A 21,462-nucleotide genomic window follows, 5' to 3' on the forward strand; every position below is an offset into this window, starting at 1 on the left:
CTGCTTGATGAGCAAGGAAGTTTCAGAGTCTTTCCTTACTCAGCTAAAAATGACTCCCTTAGAGTGAGCACTTTTAATCCTGATTTCCATGAAGAACTCCTCATGCCTGACCTACAGCCACACTGCTTTCTCTGCTGCTCCAGCAACTCTGGTCCAAGATAATCTCAGCTTTCCCTCCAAAAGCATTTCCGGTCTCACACCTCCAAGACACTGCACTGAAAAACAATTAATCTATCTACACCTCATACATTACTGAGCATTTCTTGTCAGTGTATTTTCCACTGTTCACTTCAGGAATACACTTGAAGTCTGGTTCACACAGCACTAGCCATGTTTATACTATTACCTTGCAAGTGGAACATGCAAGAGGAAATAAACCCCCATTCCCAGTGCAAGAACAAAGTCCAGCTCTGACTAATAACTAGCTAAGTTTACTTTGCAAGACACTGCTAGGGCTTTTTCATGCCTTCTATCTAACCATTTGATGCACATCAAGGGATTCATGAGGCAAGAATGAATCAAAACAAAGCAAGGATCATTTGAAATGTGACAAACTGAGCCAAGGATTTCAAGCAGCAATTTTTCACTTTGGGATCCAAAACACAACATTTAAACATTTAACATTTTGGCAACCCAAAACCTCTGCAAATTAAAAGATATAATACTCCATACTACAGCAAGAACTTCATGTTTGCTCTCCCTCAACCTGCTACCTTTTAGCCTTCAGAATATCACCTCTGATGCTTTCAAAATACATGAGCCCATCTCAGTTTCAGGACAGCTTATTAGGAAAAATACTCTGATTTGAAACATCAAGACAGAGATATTAACTTACACATTCTTCAAACACAACAGTAAGAATGGTTTTTGACTTTCACAAACTAACTACTGAGGCAAAGTATAGGGTTCTGCCTTTTCACCTACATGTTTTCAGGTGAAACTACCACTTAGCAACACAGGTTTCAAGGCCCTTTGCAGATCTTCACAGCATTAATAATGCATTATAGAAAAAATTCCATTCAAGGCTTCACTGAAGCCAAGGCTCTGGCAGTGCCTGTCATTTCTATGGGTCAAACCCTCAGTACCACCTCATTACGATGACATACCCCTGAAGGATAAGTGATGGTTTCTTGGCTCCTTATACAAGACACCATTTTCTTTAGACAGAGATCAGCTCCCTGGTCACTGCAAGGGAAAGCAGACATAGAAACTAAGTGCAGCAGATGATCAAGTGCCCACTCCATTTCAGCTTTGCAGATTTTGTGTGTTTTCCTCACATGTATTTTCCTAAGAGGAGCAAGCTGTGTGATTCTCACTTGCCCTACCCTGCTACTACAGCAGCACTGTCACCACAGACACCGTCTGACAGCACCACCTCTTCCCTGCACAGTGAGGATTGCTCCCACCAATTTGGGATACACAATCAGATCCCTTGTCTTCTCAACATGCACTGACCCTCCCCAAACCAAAATGCCTCGTTCAGCACAAATCTGAAGTCTGTCAGATCTGGAACAGCTCAACAGTATCTTCTTTCATTTTATTCCTTTGACTGTACACTCCATTTCTCTCACTGCTGCTACAAAAATTAAAACGGGGAGAGGAGGAGGGAGGTGAGAGGAGCAGCATAAGGAGCTGCTGAAATGGCATAACACAGTCCCCACGACTGGCACCAGCCGAATCTCTGCTGCAGGGACACCTGCATTAGGACTGCAGTGTGCTTCTGATGACGAGACAGGTGCTGAGGTATTCACAGGAAAATTCCCTCCTCTCCTCCACACACTGCGTCCCCAGCAGCATACACAGCAATAAAAACAGAGGGGCAGGCATGATGAAAGCCATAGCTATGAGAAGGTTGTGAAACTGCAAGGAATAATATTCTTTTTCCATTTCAATCCCTCATTCCAAGCACTTGGCATACTTCCACATGAAGCAAATTCATGCATTAACTGGTATTCAGCTGCAACTGTTCATGAGAGAAAACATTCATGCCAGGATAAAAATAGCAACACCTCGTCTCACTATCATTTTAACTTCCCTGCACAAATTTCACATTTATGGGGGGGGGGGGGGGGGGAATACACATTTCAGTCTCTGACATGAATAACAAAATATAATTATCACTATAAAAAAAGCCACTGAAACACATACTCATGCCTCTGAAAGCTGAGCTTCAGACAACACTATTACATCAACAATATAAAGCTGCCACATTTTCAATCCAAGCCCTCAACACAAGTTCACACCTTCACTCTCCTCCCAACCTTCCCTCAACCTGAACTTCTGACAGAAACCTCTTATTTTGGAACAGCTTTGAAAGCACTGACCTCAGAAGCAAAGCTTTGACAGTGTATGAATAACTCCTGTGTATCACTGGACCTGTGGTGGGCTACATCAGAGGCACAAACAGCAGCACCTGTAATAAAGGTTCTTCCCATGCCGTTGCAGAACCAAAATGGAAACCAACCCCTTCAAAAGACCCTACAACTGAGGGATACTAAAGGAACAGCTTGAGCCTATGCAGGCAGCTTTTGCCACCTTTAGCAAGTCACCTGTCAAGTCTTCCTCACTGTTATATCTATTTAGCAGACACAAAGCAAAGGGATCACATAACTATAAGCAAGGAAATGGTACCACTGGGCTTCCCAGAATCACTCTTTGCTTATTGCCAAAATCACCAAATGTCACACCTGAACAACTGCAGCCCCCTAAGACTCTCCCCCAAGTACCTGAGGTAAGCATCACCTAAGCTACTTAGCAAATTACTTATAGGGCCACTCAAACCAGAGCCGCCTCACCACAGTCCTGAAAAGCTTAGAGTGGTTATGTTCCCTCTGACCCCCCAGACTGTGCCACAGGCTTGGTAACAAGAGCCACAGAAATAGCACTCTGGAGTTTTCCTGAAGGACAGCTCAAGGACTCTTGGATAAGCAGATCCCAGGACCATCATCACACACCCTAAAAGATCCTTAAACATGACACAGCCAGCTTTGACAGATTCAGTAGTGAGAACCAAGGAAGGCAAAGAACACAAGTAGTACAGGACACTGTAGTTCTGCTCTAGGTGTTAAACGAAGTTGTTTCAACTTGGTCAATTCAGTAATTAAAAACTGGGAAGTACACAAAGCATGACTCTGCTCTGAACAGAAGATTTCAGCCATCTATGTGAAACACATCTCACTGGCAGCAGCACCAGCATTTCCAGACAAGATGTGCACCACTGAGAAAGGACTGAGGAGTTCTGCTGTGCACTTACATCCTATTCCTCACTGCCCTACTTTCAAGGGACTAATTATTCTCTTAAGCCTTGTTTAAGGAAGGTGAGCTCCCAAGAAAGAGAAAATCCTTCTCTAACAGTTAATCACGCTCCTTTTCCACTGGACTCACCTTTTGCCTTGACTGTCCAAGGATAGATTTGACTAATTCTCAATACAAGACACTTCTAAGCATGCCATGAAGCACCTTGCTACACCAACAGACCCACAACGACTGACTTGAATCCTTGAAGCATCTTCCTTTAAAATGACACGTAAGGAAAAGTTGGAGACGTAAAATAAATTCCAAAACCATCAGCTGTTGAAAATACAAATGCATTGTTTCAGACCTATCTCTACAAGAGTTAAGGTTGAAATACCATGATAATTTATGATCTTTATCACTGATTAACTTGAGGGGGCTTTTCTACACCTTAGCTGCAGAGGAGAAGTACCTTGAGCTCTCTTCACACAGCTCAATAAGCAGCCATTTCTATGTCACACTCAGACTTTGCTGCAACAGACCTCAACCCTTCCCTCATCCTTTGAAAAGGGAGTTTAGAGTAGCTTTGCACAACAAAAGGTGAAACAACTTCTCAAAAATACCTTTTCTGGAATATTTTCCCCCACTCAATTTGCACAGCCTCATGCACTGTGTCCAAGTTTCAGCTCAAAACTGTGCACACCCATCCATTTCCAGCTGAAACAAGTTGTTTTTCTAAGGATTGTAGCTCAGCACAGCTGAACAATGGAAACACCACATCCAAACTCCTAAGTGGACAAAGCCAGCAGCAATAAAGCTCTGGGCAGACTGGGCTGTGAGGCCTTGCCTTCACCCAGATTTCCTAACAGCAGAGCTGAAGTGTGTCCATGCAGGAGCAGCTCTCTCCCATCTGAGCACACGATCCTTCCTCGCAATGCAGCCAGCCCTCGGATCAAAGCAGCTCCTCTAGAGCCCATGCCAAGCAAGCCATTGAACTTAGCAACCATGCAGATCCAGAGGAAAAAGAGGACAGGCATTTACAGCTCATCATGTCAATCACAGGCAAGATCACCCTCCTACCTCTCAATCAGAATCATCCATATCCATCCAAAATCCATTCCCCAAAAGAAAGCCTCTGCATGGTACATTTTCTCTGACAGAGCATGTTGCATTTTTAAGGTTAAGAGACAAACCACGGACTTTTCCAGTCTTCAACAATAAATGCTCTAAATTTTTACACTGAATGTGCCAGAAAGCATTTCTGAGCCAGCACAGACTTTCAGCAACCAGCCTAGTCAGCTTGGCTGCATTCCTCCTGCATCCACAAGTGACTACAGCAGTAGTACAGCAGCTACAGTTCCCATAAGGAGCTTACTCCTGGTTCCTAACTGTTGTCAGATGACTTATTTCTGTCTGTTTCCCAATTCTGATCCTAAAGTCAAACTCATAGTCAAAACAGAGGACGGTTCACATGCTCATTTACACCACAAAACTTCCAAACAGAAGACAAACCTCAATTCCAAGCAAATTTGACATGCAGACAAGCTATCAAGTCAGCAATATTTCGCCTCAACAGTATCAGAAGGCAAGTAAGTAATCCATGCTTGTCCACGTATCTTCATCCCCACATGCATATATTGAGATAAAGATTGGTCAGATCACAGGACAAGAGAAGCAATGGGAGCAGAAATAAAGGACCTGGTATCTTGTATGATGAAGTTATTCTGATTCCTAATGCCCTCTCTTATGGACTCAAAACACCATGCCTTCCCACCTCTAAGGAGCTCCTTGCCCTCCCCACACCTTCCAAGGTAATAACTCTGTCTTCTCCTGGGATGAGGCCCTCCTGACAGCGTTCATAAAAACCCACCACCAGCACCCACTGGCACCCACCTGTGCAGGACCAATTTACTACTCAAACTGGATCTGGACAAGTAAATTTTACTTTTGTAGCAGCGCTTTGAACATTTTCTCGTGCCCGAAAACCACCTGGAGAGCATTCTTTAAAACAGCTGGGGCTGTCACCCAACACTGCAGTGTCTCAAAGCTTTGACAACTCCCATACAACATCAGGTTAACATCAAGCAAGAAGCAAAGATACACACTTTTTTTTTAGCCACTGAAAGGATGAAATGCCAACCCCAGGACAACAAAATGGCATTTTGCAGTAGGAGCACAGTGGGTTGACAAAGGGCAGGAAATGAACTGTGGCAAAAAATACTGTCAACCCAACACGTTCCCAAGCCCTGCCTGTCCCCTCTGTGGCAGCAGACTGTCTCCTTGCCTGTGCTCAGGAAAACTAAGATCTATTTGGGAAGAAAAGACATGTCAGTGGCAGACATCCATCTCTCCCAGCAGTGCAAGGAAGAAAAGCTGTTCTCCTCCCACTCCAGTCTGCCTGCTTTGCCCACTATGTATAAACCACACTCCCCCCTAGAACTCTGTTTCTCTCCCACCAGACAATACTGGGGATTAGAAGCCTTCAAAAACAATTCTGAAAGCACACCTAAGCAGTGCTTCTTCCTCCTTGCTCCTGCAAAAAGGAAATCCTTTCAGATTCTCAATGCTGATCACTCCTGTACACACTCTGCCAATGTGCATTTCAGGCACCAGGTCCATAGTCACCTGTGGAACACAGAAATTTATTCAATCATTCCCTGTGGCCACTGAGCATAAAACACAGTGAACAAGTGGCCTGAACTGCACAGCACCAGTTGGGTTTCAAACAGAAATAGTTTTAAGCTGCCCACATGTTTTCTTACACAAATTTGGCAGGCAATCTTTCCCTTCTGTAAGTGGTTTTGGTCGGCTGCTCTTCACAACAGCAAGCAAGTGCTCTGCTCTGAAGGATGAGGTAGCAGAAGGGAAGGAGGACATGTGGAGGAGGGACAGGATGAACACACAAACAGCTACTCTGTTCCAGTCCAGCTCAGAATTCCCTTTGGCATGAATGAAACACTGACGTGTGCATAGGCTCCTACACAGCAATACAGCATCTACTGGTGAGCAGGTAAATTAAGGAGAAAAAAAAAAAAAAAGAAAAACAACAGGAATGCAGGAACAATTTTTTTCAGCAAACAATGCCACATGTAGCTTGGCCTGTTCAGAGCTTTCCTGTCCCATCATCAAAGCAATTGGGAGCACCAGTTCACTGACAGGACTCTATCCCTCTCTTCAGGGCCTTAATGCAAAGCACAATTCCAAAGTCTGAAAAAGTCAAAGAAATGTGGTTTCGTTACCCCACAACTAATCTTTTTTGACACCAGGCGGTAGCTCCTTGTCTCAAGCCATGCAACACTAAGAGACTGGACAGGAGATGTGGACTGCAATGCACACATGAAACAAATACAACACAACATAGCAGAAATTATTGTTACCGTAAGGACTGAGTTTTCAAATATCTAACATAAAAAAAGACGTTGAAGATGTGTGCATTTTGATTGCAGCCTCCCCTAAGTTTAAATGAAACTGTGAAACCTTTCAGAATATATGAAGGTTTAGCCACCGTTTCCCTCACCTTTATACTGCCCAAGCCAGGAAACAGCAAAGACACAAGCCAAGCTGCTAATGCCTGAAATTCACCATCACAGCAGAACCTGGAGACTCAAGAATGGCTCCTTAAGGAACGTGTTTTAGGTGAGTATCAGGAAAACGGGTTCATCCCAAAAGATCAAACCTTATTTAAGATTCAGTTTATGGCCAACTATAGAAACCCCATTTTTCTTCTTGTGTAGATGACTTCTATCAGAACTTGCTTATATCCTGCTTCCACAAGTTTTGCAACGCACATCCAATTTAACCTATCAGGATCAGGGAGGGAATAGTAGAAACCAGAGGTCCTTAGAGGACATCTACATTTCTTCATGCAACTATCTTGCTGAAATAATTATTGATATCAAAAAGCGCTGCTATCCCTCATAATGCAGCTTAACCAAGTTCACATATTAAGTAGAGACATTAGTAATGTTAACCAAATATAGTTTGGGAAGATGTGAGTAGTTAGGTCAAGAGCTCTGAAATTACTTCAAGTTATATCAGTTTAATTCATTTGTATTTATTCCTGTCCTATAAAGTCAAATGAAGACATGGCTGTGCCACTGTCCCAAACCACCAACACTCACACACACAAAAAATGAACCCAACAAAGGAGTGAACCAGCTGCATCGTAATGCAGATTTCCTTTCCTTTTTTGGCATTTACAATGCAAGTATTTTTTTTCAATGAAGAAATCAGTATGGCCTAGTTCACCAATCTTCTCTTATGATGAGAAGTAAAAGGATAAAGTTACAGCAGGAGACAGCTGGATTCAGTGTCTGATTAGAATTCCTACTGTTACTGCCTGGGGAACTGAGCACAGAAGGAATTATTTCTAATAATTTCAACTCATTTGGTTAAAATTCTGACAAGCTTGACAGTCCCTGAAAACTTCCTTCAATACAAACTACTGTTAGGCATATCTAATAAATGAGTTACATTCTTTTCTTTTTGCTCTATTTGGCACACCCCACTAAAAGCTGCAACATATTGAAAGGGTTTGAACAGTTTTTAACATATGGTAAATGAACAGACTTGTGAAGGTAGTTAAAGCAAGACACAAGTATGACTAAGTCCAAATATATCTGGTTTTCCCATCGTATATAAAAGAGGTTCTATTTTAAAAAAGTAAATCAATGTTTAAGGGCACAGACAGGAAGTTCAAGTGGAGTCTTTTCAGTGTTTGCTTCCCATGTTAGATATAAACATCACGTGCCAATTTCCTTGCAGTCAACACAATTATTTTCATTTCTACTCTCTCCTTAATGCTTCCCATCACATCTGCTCCATGAAGATATTTAATCTTATTTATTCCATATTTACATGGCCATTAAGTGACAGAGAACCACTATTTATATATACCAGCCAGTTCCCTGGATTTCCTTCTTGCAGGATTCTGATGCCAAGGCAGTGCAACAGGTTGTTTGGAGTGTGGGTTTCAGCTTTGGAGCATGTGACTTCCTATCAGTCAACACAGCCAGCAAATTCCAGGGAGGCAAAGATCTGAAGAGATTCCAGGCACATGCAGAAAAAAATAACAAGTACCTCCGTTGTGGAAACAACCTCTTTATTTCTATGAACATTTAAAGACAGGATATATGAAGGAATGGGAGAAAAAAGAAAAAAACTAAATAACTCCATCAGTCTGAAATATCCCTCTCAATTCTCTCACTGTTTTTTGATTAAGGACTTCATTTGAACCAAGAGCTTAAAAGATGAAGAGCCTGGGTCCAAAGAGACTTTTGCTGATCAACTGATCCCACCTGCTGGTTATGTCCTTGGCTGAGACTTCCCAGCTAGTAAGACCCTCACTGGCAGACACAACCACTGAATAATACTGAACTTTTAAACACAGTTATCCAGTATGAAGTCAGTTGCTTAGAGGTTTCTCACACAAAAAAATTGCATTTTCATATTACTGTTACGGAAGAAGATACAGCAATAAAGCATAACCAACAAGAATGGCTTCAAATTATGCTATTAAGTCTGTAACCTCTTCCTGCAAGTCAAGAAGAAACAGGTTAAGACTCAGAGGAATTTTATCTCCGAGATTTTCCGTCCCATCTGTCACACAAAGGGACCCAGAACTAGCTCCCTGCTCTGCACAACAGTAGGAAAAGCCACAGAAATCCAAGAGAGTTTTCTCTTTTCTAGGGAGATTCAACACAGGCTTGTTCCAAGTCCCTTGCCTCTTGTCACAGGAAATACAGGCAGAGGAGGCAGTAGGAAGCAGAGAGCAGTTCCAAGGCAATCACCTCACCATGATTAGTCTGAAAGCACTGGACAAGGAAGGAGCCCTTGGGAACCACACAAACCTTCTGCCAGGAAGTTTTCTCCCAGTACCACGTGGGTGCCTCGGTGCTGCACTGTTTGTGGGAGGATTGCTGCTTCTCCTCCTCGAAGTACAACCTTGGACACAGGAACATCAGCTTCCAATATTCATCTCCTGGGGCTGGGACTAGATGTGGCCCCAGACTTACTAATTGTACCTCAATGAAAGGGATACTACAGCAGGGCTCCAACTTACTTGCAAAAAAGGCATAGAGAGGCTGTCCCGACAACCTCTGAACAACTGCAGCTCAGCCAGATTTTGAGCTGGACTTCAGAGGGGAGTGTGACTTCCATGGAACTGTATGAGTCCCATCCAACTCAGGATATTCTATGATTGAAATAACCAGGAAATACTGGAGCACACAGTAGCCAACACCAACTTCATAAGGGCAAACTCTTTTTAAAGACAAGAAAACAGGTAAAAAGCAAACCAGACAAGATTACTAAGAGAAACTGTAAGAAAACGGGGAAAGGATTAGCCTGTTTAAGAGCTGGAACGTGGGAAAGCTACTAATACCCCAACACTGCAATATAATGCTGATTTTAATCTTCAGACCAAGAGACTACAATGTTTATAAATATTAAAAGACTTGGCCTGTAAGGAAAAAAAATATTGCATTGCAGAGGCCTCCCTGGCCTCTGAACGTGCACTGTAGACACGACTCTGGTACTCGGTATTTGCTCTCCCTTCCACCAGTGTTTCATGGAGCACCTGTGTGCTCAAGCAGGGCAGTCCTGTGCTCTGTATAAATCTTGTGGTCACCACCTGAACTATGCTCTGCTGTCCTCACTGTGGTTCAGCTAGACAATCCAAGGTGTAACACCTAATCCTTTCATATTATCTCACCTACACTATTGGCAGCCACATGCAAAGCAGGATCTTGGACATTATTAAATTATCCCCATGACTCCAGTAGGAAATCAAACAAAAAAAAAACCCTTCTGCACTCAGGAAATACTCCCAATATCACAGAAACAAAGTTTTTCTCACAGTGATTTTGAGTTTCAGTTCAAGGCATGTAGAAGATACCTACCTTAAAAGCTGAAGGACATAAAAGCACCTAAGTAAGGAAATAAAGGAAGTGCCACGTGTGGGCCTGTGCTAGACCCCAGCCTGTCTCCCTAAAGCCAAGCACAAATGAGCTTTCAAAGAACCTGAAGATCAGAGCACATGGCTGCTACTCTTGGGAAGCCTCAAATCAACACAAGGAACATAAATTCACCCCTTCACTGTCATAAGCTTCCTAAGTGGATTTCTGAGCTATGAGCCCAAGATCAGCGCACAACGGACCACACCCTCAACTGTCAGCACTGAATTTACCTCCTCTTCTCCTGCCCAACAGAGCGCTCATCTTGATCAACTCAAACACCAAAAACACAACTACAGCTCTACACCATACTAAGGTGTCTTGTAATATAATTACTCCTTCCCTGGCACGTGCAAGCCAAAACCTGCAAGCTTCAACCAACACAAAAAGCCTTGTGTCAGTCAAGTCACACATCCACAAACATATATGGTCAGGATACAAGAGCAAAAGATCCAAGTGATCAGCAGCTAACTGCAGCTAAACCCCACAGTGCTTGGCATTTTATCCACCTGAACCCCCACACAAAGCTTTCAATGCCAGATTCAAGAGACAAAGCCAAGACAACGCTGGTCTTCAGCTGAAAGTAGCAAAGCCAGCTCCACTTCTGCACCACCTGCACCTTCTTCGAAGGTGTCCTGAGCACAGGGCAGCCAGGATGCTGTGTGAAATCCTCTGGGCTGACAGCCATGTCTGCCTGCAGCTGCATTACATTTGCTGAAGCCTTGTTTTTGTTTTGGCATTCAGAAGTGATTTTGGCCCCAGAAGCAGCCCTTGCAGTAAGGACCTCTAACACCATCTGAACCTTGGTCTCTTTGGCAACTGAACATAACTAGCACATTACAGAAAACACCTTTTTTTCTGGTTTTAAATTATAAGCATCTTAGAGGGAAAACGTTCTTGAAGATTCTATGAAGAGGCAAGGTCTGATGATCACTTCAAATTTAACTAAATACTAAGCAGCACCAATTATTTGCAGAACAACAGAGATGACAGATCTGCTGCCCAAGCAAGAGCAGTTCTCTCCATCTCCACACTGCTGCCTTTGAATGAGCACCAGAAACTGCTCCATGGGAGAAAAAAAAGCCCTGAAATGGGAAAATAACACACTCACTGTAAACAGACTGTTCCAAGTTACAACAGAAACAAGTTTGGAAGGAACTATAAATGGTACTTCTGGACATGGCTTCTGGTGATGTGCTAAGAAATCACAAATAGATTGCACTGCTACCAGAGGACCTCAGAAACCCATCAATGGACTCGGCCGTACTTCACACACATCTAAAGGCAGACAAGCCATGCCTGATTCCTAAGGATGCTTTTTACCTGGATCCAGCTGGTGTTGAGAACAGGAAGTGAATGTGTGACAAAATTATCAGAAGAAAAGCCAACACATCCCACTGAGAAGCAAGATGTAATTGCTCATTTCACACAAGTCCAAATTCTGTTATACTGACAAAATCAACTTCCCAGCTGCCCTTCCAAACTGGACTATTGATAAGCACCGTGTATCTTATTAATTTACATACTATGAAGCTACATATGGCAACTGTTGTTAAAATAAAGAACAAAAAAGAAAAAGGGAAAAAGCTTTCAGTATGCAAAAAGGCAGCAAAGTGCTGAAATATTTATTTGATAGCACAAAGACCGGTTCACGATTGCTCTTCCTACCTCCCCACACAAACCCAGCCACACATACAGATATTGGTGAAAATGTCTTGCTCACACACCTGTGCCAGTTTATTCAGCACAAAGTGAACAGCTGAGTTAATATTCTGGATGTAATAATGTTAAGCAGTTCCAAAGTCCACACAGAAGTTAACAGCAAGTATTCCTATTAATCAAAAATTTTAGGGTAACCTAAGTGTGGCTGCTACAGGAAAAAGCCTACAGGACAAGCACTGGTGGAAGCACTATTTTGTCAGAATTCTGACAGCAGCTAATAAGGCTGCAGCTTCTCGTTACAATAAAGAATGTATGCAAATATTCTGACATGTCATCTGGCAATGTTTTTGCTTGCAAAACCTGAAAAACCACAGGAACAAGAAAAAGGTATTTCATAAAATGGTTTGGAAGCTCATCTCACTCCAGCTCCTGCCGTGGGCAAGGACGCCTTCCACCATCTCAGGTTGCTCCAGGTCCCATCCAACCTGGCCTTGGAGACTTTCAAGGGATGGGGCAGCCACAGCTTCTCTAGGCAACCTGGGCCACAGAACATTTCCTTGAACTATTACAGCAAATATAACCTGTAATAGAGACCTGTTTCACTCTATGACTTCTTGGCAGGCCTCTCCATTTGGCTGAAAGGTTACTTCCAGTCCACCCTCACAGGAAGAGATAATGTCATTTATTTCATAATAAATTACTGGTGCAGAGGGAGATCTACTCCTGTAGAGGAAGCAAGAAACAGGCTACATTTAGAGAACTGGAAATGCAGTAAGAAAAAATTACATACTGCAACAAACGTGCCTCTCTCCTCTGCTGAGACCCCACCTTGACTCCTGCCTCCAGCTCTGGGGTCCCCAGCACAGGAAGGACATGGAGCTGCTGGAGAGACTCCAGAGGAGGCCATCAAGGTGATCAGAGGGATGAAGCCCCTTTGCTACGAAGAAAGGCTCAGAGAATTGGGATTGTTCAGCTTGGAATGAAAAAGGCTTCAGGGTGACCCAATTGTGGCCTTCCAGCACCTGAAGGGAACTTGCAAGAAAAAGGCGGAGATGCTACTTACAAGAGTGTGTAGTGACAGGACAAGGGGGAATGGGCTGAAATTGAGTAGAGTAGATTTAGATATCAGGAAGAAATCTTTCCCTGTGAGGGTGCTGAGGGCCTGGCACAGGTTGCCCAGAGAAGCTGCTCCTGCCCCATCCCTGCAAGTGTCCAAGGCCGGGCTGGATGCAGCTTGGGGTAGCCTGGGATAGTGGAAGGTGCCCCTGCCCATAGCACAGGGCTGGAATAAGATCATCTTCAGAGTCCCTTCCAACCCAAGCCATTCTGTGATTCCATGATTCTATGAAACAGGAACACTGGCAACAAAGATTAAAAGAGAGCGAGTTATGGCAGGCAGTGGCTGAAATCCCCGGTAGCGTGACCGCAATGTCACCCCCAGGGGGGCACGTCCCGCACCCCTCCCGGCGCGGGGGCAGCGCCGCTGCCCGGCCCCGTTCGCCGGGCCCCACCGAGCGCCGCAGCCCCAACGGCCGAGGCCGGGGGGCGGCCCCGCGACCCCCCGCGATCCCGCGGCCCCCTTTGTTCGTGCCCCGGCCGTACCTCCAGGATGTCCTCCAGCACGTACGCCTCCATCGCGGCCGCCCGCGCCCCGCCTCACCGCGCCGCCGCCATGCCCCGCCGCCCCCTCCCTCACGGCCGGGCCCCCCCCGCCGGCGGCACGGGAACAGGAAATGGACCGTTCCACCCCGAGCGCGCCCGGCGCCTACCACCGCGAGCGGGGGGGGCTGCGCGCCGCTGCCCAACGCCCGCCGGCGATGGAAACACGGAAGAATCAAAGGGAAAAGCCCGAGCAGAACCAGCACATTTTTCCGTCTCCCGTGGATCGCTTCACCTCCTTCCCCGCCGTGAACTCGCAGAAGCCGCAGCCCCAGATGAGGCAGGTCCGTGCCGTGCCACATTTGTTTCTGTGCTATGACCTGTCTTCCCATTACACCAAAACCTCCCGAAGCTTTTCCAAACGCTGCTCCATCAGCTGCCCTGTTTCCAGCTGTCCTCATCCCTCCCTCCTCCACCCAGCTCCCGGGGGGCTGGAATTCCAGAAACAGGCTGTGTATGACACCGGTAGGAAAAGGTGCTGACCGCATGGAGCGAGGTCTCCACAATGCAGCTTTGAGAAACATCATCATCTCCCCACCAAGATGAGTACCTACTTCTTACCTACACACTTCTCTGCTTTAACCCAAAGCATCAAATGGACCAAAAGATGGTATCTTAGATATTCCATAATCTCAGGTGACAGCGATACCAATTCTGCACGCAGCAGGTCAAAATCACCGAGCAATCATATCTGCGGCTCTCAAAACAACTCATTTTCCAGTTCAAAACATCCAGCATAATAAATCTTGTCAAGCCCCCAAAAATCTCCTCTCTCATGATGTCATTTCAGCAGAGCACAAAGAAGTCCAACGGCCACAGGAATTAAATTCACGTTTTTACTTGAAGAAATACTCATGGTAATAATTTAGTTTAACTATCTTTTCCAAAAAATACTAATTGTTTAAAACGCTCACTTAACAGCAAGAATATTCTTACCTGGATTTAAAAAGCTGGCCAGATTGGCTAGTAATATCACAAAGAGAAATTCCAGTTGATCATTATAAATGTTTGGCACAGCTGCATTCTTCCATTCAAAAATTACATTTAACCACCAAAAATGGGAATTACATCCTACTCACCTATGACAAAGCCCCTTATTTCAAACAAATTTAACACCTGCCCGGGCTATCCATTTTTCCGCTGTTTTTCCACTTTAGGGAACACCCCAGATTTGACAGTTTTACAAGAATTAATTCAAGGAAGAACCACAGAACAATATTCCACTGTTCCTCTGGAGTCATGCTTTTAGGGTGGCATTTCTAACATCCCCGGCAGCCCCTTGCAACTATTCCCGTGTACATGAAATCCAGCAATAATGCACAAGCATCAGCCCAAGTACAAAGCTGTCCCTGACAGCTTGAAGGATTTCTTTGTGTGTGTATATACATATATAAAAGGAAAAAAACCAGCCACCACCTCCCACATAACACTCGTGTTTCAAAAGACAAGCTATTCAGTCTTCTGAGCCTCAGAAAGCATTAACAGATACCTTATATCACAAAAAAAAAAAAAAAAAGTAAAAAAAAAAAAAAAGTAAAAAGGAGCTTAAAGCACACAACTTAGCACTGAGCTAGAGATACTTCACATGACACCACTGAAAACATTTTCAAATTCAAAGGCAGCATTACAAAAGCAGCCCTCTGCTCCACACAGGGCAAACTGAACTGCATCATCTCCCCCAGATCCACAAATGAAGCACCAGATTTTCAGGAGAAGGAGGAACACAATCACCTTCAGAGCTGGACAATTTCCCTTTCTGCTTGGGAAACTGCAGAGCCCCATCTGCAACAGCATCACTTCAGTTACAAACCTTAACCCAAAGAACAATCCAGAGCTCCCCTTACACTGTGAGAGACATGAGGACTCTGCGTGTGAGCCCTGAGGGCAGTGAAAAAACCTTCCTGGCACTGAAAGCAAGTCACCCTCAACATTTGTTCGGAGACAGCAAACAAAACATCCCAAATTTCCCACTCAAAACCTCAATACCCAATCCTTCTTCCTTCTCCCCTAGCCCACCTTAATTGGCAGCTTTACAATGCTCCTTAGAAAGAAGCACTTGTTTGAAAAATGAGAACTCAGACTTTCTTTCAGACTTCAAAAATACTTACAGTATGGAATACCAAACTCTAAAAAGCCCATCCCTAACTCTTGATGTTTTACTGAAGATCTCAGTGGTGCAAAGTAAGGCTTTAACAAATGCTTCCATTCTGTTCCAGAAAAATAAAGGAAAAAATAAAATAAAAAATCACTTTGAGGTAAAAACAAACAAAAAAAATATAGACCCTTGTGATTAATTTCTTTTCTGTGTGATTTTGGGTTTTACACACTGGTCAGGAAATAGATCTTTAATTCTGCACAGGTAAACACAAACCCATTTCATCCTCCCTTTCAAGTCCAGCTCTAGGAATTACTTGAAGTGCTTGATTAGGAAAGATAGAACACATTATCTCTTTGAATCATCTCAGCTCCTACCTGAAAGCTAACGATCTTTATTTAGCCTTATGCTGAAGGGCATGATCCACTCAGCACCCTCATTTATCACCATCCACTACTAAAAATCAGCCTGTTCTCCTGATCAAGAGGTACCCTAAAACCACACAGCTGTCTGAGCTGTGTCCATCCATCGTCCCTTCCACTCTGTGAGCCTGAAACACCCAAAACCCTTCTGCTTCCCTGGCAGAAGGTGGGGGAGAAAACATCTGAAGTGCAGCTTGAGGAGACAGAATTAAAAACGGGGGACAAAGTCGTGTTTCAAGCCCCATGAAGTGCGTTAAGCCAAGGGGAATCCCGAGAGTGTTCTGAGAAAAACGAAGCTAGGGATGGGTATACATCTAGGCTGGTTTGCTCCATGGTGTGCTCCTCACACAGCACTGGGAACTACATGGAAATGACCAAGGAGGGAGTAAAAACCTCCACAAGAACCTGGCTGTTCGTGCAAAGCAGAGCTGTGCACGCTCAAGAGCTCGCAGGCAGTTTTTTAGGAAGATCCTCCTTTCCAACCTCCCGGTACCACGCAAGCCACTATCAGTTCTGAACTGAAATCACATCACCCTGAAGCACAAGCATTTCAACCATTGATCCGAGACAGATTCTGGCACCCAGAAATGTGAGCATTGAACAATTGATCAGACAATTCCCACTCTTATATCACAAAAGCACATTGTTATCTAGTTACAGCTGATCGAGCAGTACTGGTCACCAACTGTCCCAAAGCATATAAACACACTTTTTTTGTGTGTGTTTTCAGAGCACAGTGTCAAGGTTGGGCTGTTTAAACCCTGTCCCATGCAGCTATTAACACCTTATTCAGCAAAATCACGAGGTGCATTAATTACTAAAAAAACCAAATCATTCTGAGAAGACAAAAAGGAGAGTTGAAGACAGGTCCTCAATACAGAACCAATTATCAGTTATACCCTTTAGCAGGCATTCCAAAGCATTTTCCTTTCCAGAAGTAGTACACAGTCAGACAGAATCCTGAAGTTCCTGAGACAATTAAGACCAAAAACCAGAGTGGGTTTTCAGTACAAATTTTGTGACATTCTGATTATCTGCTAGAGTGCCAGGAGGCAAAATCCCCACCACTGTCACTCAGAATACCTTGGGAACTGAGGTACCTATCACAATGAAAAATCCAAACAAGATACACTTACACACACAAGGTGGGCATTTTACATTAATTAGAAATAACACAGATTTCTCAAAGGCTGCTTCAAACGTGTGTTGGTCCTTCCATTTTTAGAGTGATGATAATCCCATCTTAGTTCATTTTGCTGGACTGAACCCAGTTCCTCACATCTGCTCTTTGAATAAAAACAATTTTTCAAACCCCTTTACAACTAAGCCAGTACTGAATGTTTCCCCAAACAGATACCCCTAAGGGTAGCCACTGCTCCAGATAAATGCACTAGGATTTATCAACCTTCATTAGGAACTACAGTCTATGTAACTTGCAGCTCTCCATCATATCAGTATAACCACCAAGACACTAAAAACATTTTTCTCTGCTACTTCTTCCTGTTATACCCCAAAAGCGTCATCTCTGTTTTGGGGCAGTTGGCATCAATCACCATTTGGTGCAATTTTTAATGTCACTTACTTCTATGTCAATACAAAATGAGTTTTAAACCTACTGTTTCAGGTTCTCCCTCCAGACAGATTCACCCAACTCCTACTTCTAGATCCTCAATGGTTACATAAAAACAAGTCAGTCCAAACCCAAACCTCAGGCACCACCTGAAACCATGACCCCATCTGTTTTTTTCTGCTTTCACATTGTATATTGGTTTCTTTCACTTCTTGAAGCAATCACAGCTCTGAAGCTGTCAGCCTGGCTAAATTTCCAGCATCCTTCAGGCAGGTGCTTCAGTGAATTCCAACTAAAAGTGGGGTGGGGATGTGCAGGGATGATGGGCTTCAACCTGATAAATACTGAAGACATACTTTTATTCTGATTTTCTTATTCCCTCAGCATTATAATTCAATGTCTCTCTCCGAGCATTTCAGACTTTCCTACCAAAAGCTACAGTGAAGCTTTCACATGAGTTTTTCAGTCACAAGATGATCCTTGCTGCCCATTCTCATTATCACACCCCTTTTGATTAAGCTCCGTTATCTCCCACAGACAAGGAAACTTTGATAACCAAGCCGCATATTTTTCTTCTCTAACAACCATGTAACAACTTTTTTTGACCATCCAAGACGGTTTCCCACTCAAAAACTAAGTTTTCTGCCAAGAGAGATCTTTCATTTCTCTCCAGCCTATTCTTCCCTTAGCCTAGGGCAGCAGCAAGGCATTTCAGACCCTTCTGACACATTCAGGGTTTTCTGTTCAGTTAGTTTCTTTTTGGTCAAGGGACAAAGCTGCAAAGGATGGAATCTTTTCCTTATGCTATCTATGAGATCTAGGTTTTCCACAGCTCCAAGAAACAAGAATCTGCAAAAGGTGACTTAACTACCTTTGAAAGTACTGCAGTTAACACATCCCAAGGTTTTTTTTACGTCCATTTAAAAGACTGCATACAAAGAAAAGGTTTCAAGACTGAGTGTTGAGAGACTAGGATAGTTATGATCTGTCTGATGGAGTAACTTCCACAACTCTCTTCACAAAGCCCTCCTCTGACATGCTCTCCCCTAAACAGAAGCACTGTGCTGTGGAAGCTGACTTGGCAGCTTGCATGAACTGTCAGGATGTGGTGGCATCAGGGAATGTAAGAACTCCATACCCAGGGAAGTCTTCTCAGAGAGGTGGAGACCTCCTTCCAGTTATAGCTGGGCAATTAGGAATTTCAGCATTCCAGGCTGCATTACCATTTCATAGAGGATTTCTCATTCAAGAAAGTTAACAGAAATACAGATCATATAAGCTCAACCAAAAAGCACTCAGTTTATAGCACTTTAGCCAGGAACCTGAACACAGGGAATGTCAAAAGCAAGCTCTATCTGGTCAAGAGTTGTGAGCTCATCATCTTCACTTGATCAGTAGCCTCTTGTTGTTACACCATCCATCTTGAGACAGAAGCCAGAGGCACACTATAAAAAACATTTCTGAATAAAGTCCTTATTTATCTCTCCTAAATGCATCTAACACCTGAGCAGAGTTTTACAGCCCAGCAAGCAAGCAGCATGCTGGCACAGAGAGCGACAAATCCTGCTCATCAGCCAGGACCCTTCCGCCCTGGTCAGTGCTTACATCAGCCCAGTTCTTCCGGATTTCAACTCCCTAAGTCAAACCTAAGCATGGAAAAAGGAGGAAAGAAAGTATCTTTACTCATCCACAGTACTGCCCTGAAGATGAACTGAACTACAACATCACTAAAAAACAACCATGAGATGATAGCTTCTATGATTTTGCTAAGGAGGAACTGCCCAGCGCAAATCCAAATGTACCTGACAAGAAATGAAAAAGGGAGACAAAAATCACATGAGCATTTTGAAAGAGTTTTTTGGTAGAAATCTAAGATTACTGGTGAACATTTTTGTCTAAGGGGAGCTTTCTATTAGAGATCTTCCTTTAAAATATCCACAGAGTAAACCCAGTACATTTTCACTGGGTAATACAATGCTCCAAGTCTGTAGGCCAAGGACTTTGAACACACTGAAGAACTCTGGTTTTGGGAAAAATACAAGTGAAATGAGGGACATGTTCAGAAAACACAACTTGGGACATGGAACACCCTTCTTCACACAAATGAACTTCTATGCTTTTCTCATTCCACATGCGAAACAGTGGTGACAGAAAAGGTGTGTGTAACGAAGCAGCACATACAGTCCAACAACATTCATACTAATACCTCTCAAATCCTAAGGCAGGTAGTAATCCAAGATACCTCCACATTAGAACATGAAAATTTGAGTGCAAGTTCTTAAAAAGTTTTTAAGTGCAGACATGTTCCCTGCCATGAATTAGGAAACCTCAAACCAGGAAAAGCCATTATTCAGGACAAAGCCTCCTACTCCTTTTTAAGTGGCCTCATCTACTCTTTACTTCTACACATAAATTCTAATTGAGTGAATATTGTATCAAGTATTTTCACATCAAATTCTAATCCAGGATCTGCTGGATTGAGATGTCCCTGTCTTCCTTTTCCTGGCTGTGAAAAAGATAGTTGTCTCAACAGCTCTACATTCAGGCTGTTCATCATGAATTTGGACTGGGTTAATACCAGATTTTGAAACCTATTCCAAAATCAGGAACCATAACAATGTATTTGATGTTTCTTTCTTTTACAGAGCTCTCAATAACCACAGTTACTCAGCTGGAATCTTCAAATTCATAGACTAAAATGGCTGGAAAATCTACTCCGTCCAGTGACAGCAATATCAAGCCTGGAATTTAACAGAACAAGCGGCATAAGGCTGAAGAAATAAAAATACATAAACTGAATAGAACATGAGATACTAATGTGATCTCTGTTTTTGTTTAATATGGTTGTTTATTTCCTTTTTCATCTGAGGTTACCTGGAAGATCAGGACAGACTGGGGACCACAAAGCACAACTCCCAGCATTTAGTACCAGTGTAGTTGGACCAGCTGCCAAACAGAAATACTTCTAGCTGAACGCTGGAGTTCAATACCTCCTGTTCTCCATCTCCTCTTTGCTGGGCCTCCAGAAATAAAATCACAGGTTCAGTTTATCTCAAATTACCAGCAGATAAAACCCCGAACTCACAAACACCTGCCCCTCAATTCAAGATGTGTTCACAGTAAGAGCCTGATCTAGCCCAAGATTAACCCTAAGGGTGTCCAAGAGTCCAAAGCAAAAAAAAACTTAAGACCCTCCTCAAACCCCTCACTACATCCCTCATGGCTGAACCCCACACTGCCCTAGCAGGCAAGCTGAAGTCCCCTGCCAACCCAACACACCCCTCCCACAGAAGAACCTCCTTCCCTTCCACCACATTTAAATCACATCATACACACAGAGCCTGACAGAATTATTTTACTATGACCACGTTTAATAAATGCTGGGGAAGCTGACAAAAAGTTTTTTTAAAAACTAAGTATCTTCTGGACTGGATGGACAATAGTTTTGTTATGAAACAAACTGCTTGAGTTATTTCTATTAACAAGTATTCCAATGGTTTTTGGAAAGGCTGTGTGCTCTGTAACAGCCAATTCTGGATTACAATGAAAGCCACCATTGAAGACATCTGCCTTTCTGAAAACACTTTGGCAATTTTTTTAATATAATTTTTTTAAAATAAAGTTCTTTGAGAGAACTGGTAGCTTCACTTCAAATCTAATTCACTCAAACAAGTGCTTATTGGGTGTCACTACTTCACCCACTTCTTCCAAACCAGTAAATTATTACCATTGTAAGATTTTCCTAGGTCTAACTCAGGTTTTGGCCATACTCTGATGTAACTGAACAGCACTGGGCCACAAGAGCTCCAAAGCACAGGAGGAATCAGCATCCATATCAACTTTGATAACAGACAAGGCCCCTGGCAC

At 43.4% G+C, this 21,462-nt stretch overlaps 1 protein-coding gene across 4 annotated transcripts in view; it reads right to left on the minus strand.

Moving 5' to 3' along the window:
- The window catches only part of ANKRD17 (ankyrin repeat domain 17), a 68,914-nt gene that overhangs the window by 39,252 nt on the left and 8,200 nt on the right, over window positions 1-21,462 (minus strand). For 3 of the 4 annotated variants that reach the window (XM_021529547.2, XM_021529546.2, XM_021529548.2), the window contains exon 1: window positions 13,452-13,550. The exons of the other annotated variant lie outside the window; for it this stretch is intronic. In XM_021529547.2, coding sequence (XP_021385222.2) covers window positions 13,452-13,484 — 33 coding nt within the window. In that variant the 5' untranslated portion in view covers window positions 13,485-13,550. Of the gene's footprint in view, window positions 1-13,451; window positions 13,551-21,462 lie in introns of those variants that run through there. 4 annotated transcript variants of the gene reach the window in all.

This window comes from Lonchura striata, chromosome 4 (assembly GCF_046129695.1).
Source record: "Lonchura striata isolate bLonStr1 chromosome 4, bLonStr1.mat, whole genome shotgun sequence".
In the NCBI taxonomy this organism is placed as follows: domain Eukaryota; kingdom Metazoa; phylum Chordata; class Aves; order Passeriformes; family Estrildidae; genus Lonchura; species Lonchura striata.